The sequence below is a fragment of the Polypterus senegalus genome, chromosome 9 (assembly GCF_016835505.1).
Source record: "Polypterus senegalus isolate Bchr_013 chromosome 9, ASM1683550v1, whole genome shotgun sequence".
NCBI lineage: Eukaryota > Metazoa > Chordata > Cladistia > Polypteriformes > Polypteridae > Polypterus > Polypterus senegalus.
The window spans coordinates 36,049,252-36,054,530 of NC_053162.1; the positions used below are offsets into that span (position 1 = coordinate 36,049,252).

The 5,279-nt window shown below is 41.6% G+C and overlaps 1 protein-coding gene across 1 annotated transcript; it reads right to left on the reverse strand.

Moving 5' to 3' along the window:
• Window positions 1-269: 269 nt before the first annotated feature.
• Window positions 270-4,248, reverse strand: irx3a (iroquois homeobox 3a). Its single transcript, XM_039762922.1, has 4 exons — window positions 3,826-4,248; window positions 1,752-2,706; window positions 912-978; window positions 270-603 (listed from the first exon to the last, which is right to left on the reverse strand). Exons 1-4 carry the CDS (start codon window positions 4,042-4,044, stop codon window positions 549-551), a joined length of 1,296 nt encoding a protein of 431 aa, XP_039618856.1. The 5' UTR covers window positions 4,045-4,248; the 3' UTR covers window positions 270-548.
• Between the last annotated feature and the right edge of the window lie 1,031 nt (window positions 4,249-5,279).

Here is a 5,279-nt window from a genome sequence, read left to right on the forward strand (position 1 = left end):
GTGTCTTACTATTCAGGTTTGACTATTAATGTAACCGTCAGCCCTGGTGTAACTCTGAATATGTACACCAGCGTTCCAAACCAGACAAAAGCTCACGATCGGGTGCAGCGACCACTGGCTGGCGTACTCTTGTGGGGACAAATATGGGAACAAACCCCGGCAACTTATCGCAGACGCGCACCATATTCAAACCAGCAGAACCACCGTATTCCTAATAAGAGAGATGATCACTCAAAGTTGTAACATTTCATTTATTAGCCAAAATATATACTTTCTTGTACAATTTGGTTCACACATATGTACATTTTTAAACTTTATATACAAAACATTTTAGACATCTAATTGTCACTGAACTTACAAAAAAAGAAAGAAAGAAAGAAAGAAAGGAAAAAAGAAAAAGTCACAAAGTGTACTATTCGTACAATGTTACATTAGCAGTTTAACACGGGACATGCTGACAGGTTATGTGTACAGAGAAATACTTTTTACATTCCGGAAAACGGACGGGGAAAAAATAAAAATAAAAATACAATAGAAAAAAAATGCGGCTATGAAGAAGAAAGCGCCGATAAAACCATCGCGGCTTCTAGCTGGTTCTGAGGCCTAAGAGGAAAAGAGAAGAGAGAGAAAGAAAAAAATAAAGCAATTTATTTTAAAATTTGCGACGCCACAAACCAGTTATACATCGCAGCATGGCAAAGGCACTATATAAATAAAATGTAGTATTATTATAACAATTGGTAAAAGGTCACTTGGCTAATAAAACTGGACACTTCAGACAAATGCAAAATTGCGTGCTACTAAACAAAACAAAAAAATCACTTAGAATATTTTAGGATGGACATAACTTTATTGTATAAATGTCAATTTTACTTTAAACAAAAAGCCCAAAATTGAACTTAAAAGCTTACCTTCTTTGAACTGGCTGAAAGGCTGTTTTTAGGAGTTTCTTCTCTATTTCCAAGGCACTCGATCTTTCTGAAATAAGCGCAAAAATAAAGTTGTATTTAATGGCATCCGAGCCAAAATGAGGAGTTTTTATGCACCATATAAAACCTTAAGGAAAGTGAAAATGAAAAAGGTCTAATTGTCTATCTACAAAATAAAAGAGACGTCTAAAGTGAACTTTGATAATACTTTAGTGAATTTATCAACTCTGTAAAATAACAGAAAAAATGGTTTACCAAAATCAGTTAAATAAAGACGCACGGTAAAACCTTTACAAAACTGAATGATATTCAAAAAATATTAGATACATTTAAGACGATGCATGCTCTGGGGTGTCTAAAAATAATAAATAAGCACATTTAATAAATCATTCATCACCCTAGAACACTCTTTCCTACTGTTTATTATTGCAGTTTCAATTATTTTCCTCTTTTTGTCGTCTCCTTTTCCCAGTTGATTTCTATTACGAAACATATTTTCAAATAGGCTACATTTGACTGAAATGAGTACAATTTAGAAAGTGGGGAAGGACCTGCTTGTAGAAGTTAAAACGCAAAGCCCCAAACTGAAATGCTCCTCGTTGAAAGCGCACGGGGCGTACAGGCCCGTACTTCGGCATGCATGATTATAACATTGGCCATTTTCTTCTTTCAAAATTGGACATTCGAATAGGATGCCAGGTTTGGATATCCCTAACAAGGAACCCTCGTCTGCCTTCAGTGTGCTAACATGCTAACACAGACCACCGACCCATACGATCTACACACAGTACAAGCGGCCGCGTAGCCAGGCGGTTTATGTACCTGTCGGCGGGGACTGGGGCCGATGGCTCTGCTCGTCTTGATTTCTGCTCAAAGCCGCAGTCGTCTGGTTCGTTAGTCCCAAATAATGGTTCGAGTTTATTAGTGCCAGGGAGTGAGCGGAAAAAGCCCTGTTTGTCCAGTTCTGGATTTTGCCCACTGGGCAAGAAAGCAGTCTGTGCTGGCCGATGAGGGGCTGTGCGGCGGGTACGGAGGGGGATTTCCGAGGATTGTCGGGAGTGGTGGCCGTCTCTGCCAGGGACCAAATTTTGGGTTTCTGCGCTGGGGACGCATTATTGTCCAAGGCGGGTGAGTTTATTTTAAGCTGCTCTCCGGGACTGTGCTTTCTCATGGAATCCCCCCGAATGTCCTCCTCAAAGACTTTGTTTTCTTTCACTACTACAGAATTTAAAAAGCCCTCGTCGGCCCCACTTAAGTCCTCATAGCCATCTGAAGCCTCGGAGTCGCTCCTCCCGTCCAGTTTGAGGTCTGGGTGCAAATCTGGATCGGTCTCGTCCAAATCATCCTTGCTCTCAATATTTTCAGTGTCTATATTTTCCAGGTCGATTTCCTCGTCGTCGTCGCGCTTGTCCCCTTCTTCTCCGTCGTGATCGCTGCTGTATGCATTCCCTTCATCATCAGTCCGACTTCTCGGTGCCCATGTCATCTTGTTTTCCTTTTTTAACCTCCTCCTAGCATTAGCGAACCAAGTGGACACTTGCGTGAGGGTCATCTTGGTGATAATGGCCAGCATGATCTTCTCCCCTTTAGTGGGGTACGGATTCTTCCTGTGCTCGCTCAGCCAGGCTTTCAGAGTGCTCGTGCTCTCTCTGGTTGCGTTTTTGGGTCTGGAAGGGTCTCCAAACTGGTACTGGCCATAAGGGTAGAAAGCAGGGTGATGATGCGGGAATCCCGGGTGCTGGACCCCCGGACTGTCCTTTAGCTCGTATTGAGCGCCCTGGGGACAAAAATGGAGGCAAATAAGCGAGGAGATACACAATGGGAAAAGGACACAAGTGTCCGCTAAAGCAGGCTAAAGTTAACAATTAGAGTGTAAAACAGAAGAGACGTCATTTAACATCATCACACTCGAAATAATGAACGTAAAATATGTGTGCTATGTTTATCGGCATATGTCCATAAATGAATTACACTTACATATGAATATTTAGCACTATTTTTGAAAGACATTTAAAAAAAATAAATATAAATACACAAACTATAAAAAATGACAGTTCCTAAAAGTTTACGTTTAATTCTGGGTATACATTTTTTTATTGTGCAAATATATTTATCATATGCAACAACTTGCTCCTTTCTGTGTTTACACGCAAAACAAAATAAGCGTACACGCAGTTACGTGCAAAAGTTGTGCTATTTCTAAAACAAATAATACTTCATATAAACTTTCACAGGCCATAAAGAAAGAGTCATTCTCGTCTGCTGATCTGCACACGGCATTATGAAAATAGACCTGGATTTCACGGCATCATTTAATTCTCTTTAATTTTTAAACGGTTATCCACACATATACCCACGCTTATATTCACAAGCACAACTTTTAAATTATACTCCCTTTTTTCCTGCCTACTTTTCCGATATGCCATAAATAAATACATCATCTCCTATATAAACGACACAATTGTCAAGTTTCAAAAGTTTACAATCAACCCTGACAGAAATAAGACAGAAAATAACAGCGCGAAGAGAGCCTGGTCGGTGTGTTTAAGCGCCTCGGGTGTGTGTTTCTTTTGCTCAACAAAATATTTAAATGATGTTGTTCAATCATAATTAATTTGCCAACACGTCGCTCCTTTTCGGAGGCCGTCTCTGCTTTTGGAACACAGATCCTTAACAATTGTAAACGCTTGGGATGAAACCCCAGGCGTTTTCCGAAGAAAAAGGAGAACGGAAATGCCCGCATCTGATTGACATGCTTGAAATCATTTTAAAGAACAGTAAGACACTCAAATCGTTGAAATCTCAACTTTTCGGTAACCGGAATAAAAACACCAAGTCAGGCGAAGTTAAAAACGACAACACGGGTGATAACCATTGAACAGATAGGAATGCTCACCAGCTGCGGGAAGATAGAGATGTCGCTGGTGTAGGGCAGAAAAGCCCCATATCCGTGCGCTGCTGCAGCCGCCGCGGCCGCCGCGAAGGGCGACCCGTACATAGTGGACAAGACACTGGACAGCGTCCCGGACGCGCCGATTTCCCCGCCGCCCCGTGCGCTGCGATCCGACCCGTACACTGGCCGGATGTACTGATAGCCCAGCTGAGGGAAAGACATGATCGAAGACAGGGCTTCAGTCACCAAAAACACCGCACGGGCAGGAGAGCGGCCCTTCCAGTCCTCCGGTATCCGCTGTACAGTGAAGGGATTACACACTGGAGGGGAAGTCCTCACGCAGAGTCCGTGTAAACGATCCCTCTCTCACTTCACTATTGATCTGAATGGACGGAGGTCAGGTCCTTACAGATTGCCTCAGATTATTGGGACTCTTAGCTCTGATTGACATTTCTAGTCGGCAGGAGGCCCCTCCCCTCTCCCCTTCTCAAGTCCCTACTTCTCCGTCCGACTCTCTCTCTCTCTCTCTCTCTCTCTCCCCCCGCCCTCCTACATGTTCTTTCGCTTTTCGTCTCTCCGCGACTTTGTCACTTTTTTCCTAAATGTGTTTACTGACGTTGCGATATTTTTTTTTTATCAGTGCGCCTTTCAAATCTCATTTTAACAATCGCCAATCACTCCTTCTTTTTTTTCCCGTGGACTTGATTTGACTTCGATCTGCTTTGATCTCGATCTCGCGTGCTTCAAAATAAAAAGTATCCATTATTTAATTCAGCGGTGTCGAAATACGCTGTAAGTTGTTTTAGGGTATGTGCAAAGTAAAGTTCCTATATTCTTTGAAGAAGGAAAACAATTACACACTGCAGACCATGAAAATAAAGAGATCGTGCACTTTTTTGTTGTAAGTAAACCTGTCGTGGTGGGACATTTAAGAATGAAGGAGGCCGCTGCAGCTTTAAGACACGTATCGTTTGAATTGACCTGGAATTCCTTTTGGTTTACATTGTGCGGTCTTAACTGTAGTGCACGCAGAGATTGAAGGGCCGACTTAATTTTCTCATAATAAGAGTCTTCAAACAGTTGTAGGTCACAATTTTACATCAAAGACACGAGAAAAAAGGCAAATTAAAATCTCCACAAAAGAGTAGCGAGCAGAGCCTCTGGCCCATTAGTAAATAAGTGATGTGAAAAGGAACAATGACAAGCATTGGAATTAAACTCATTAACACCTTTGTGTCTTGGTGAGAAAACTCTAATTAGCAAATTTATGATCAGTTTGCTTATTCTGTTGCGCCCTTAGAAAATGATGCAGTGGCGATTTCAATTAGATAAGATATAAGGGGCAGGCTCTGTTAAATACATGCATCCTACCCTTTTTTAAAAAAAATATATATGTTTCAGTTATCAATGACTCTTTAAATAACGCATGCCACTTGTTTGCGAAACCTTTTATGTGT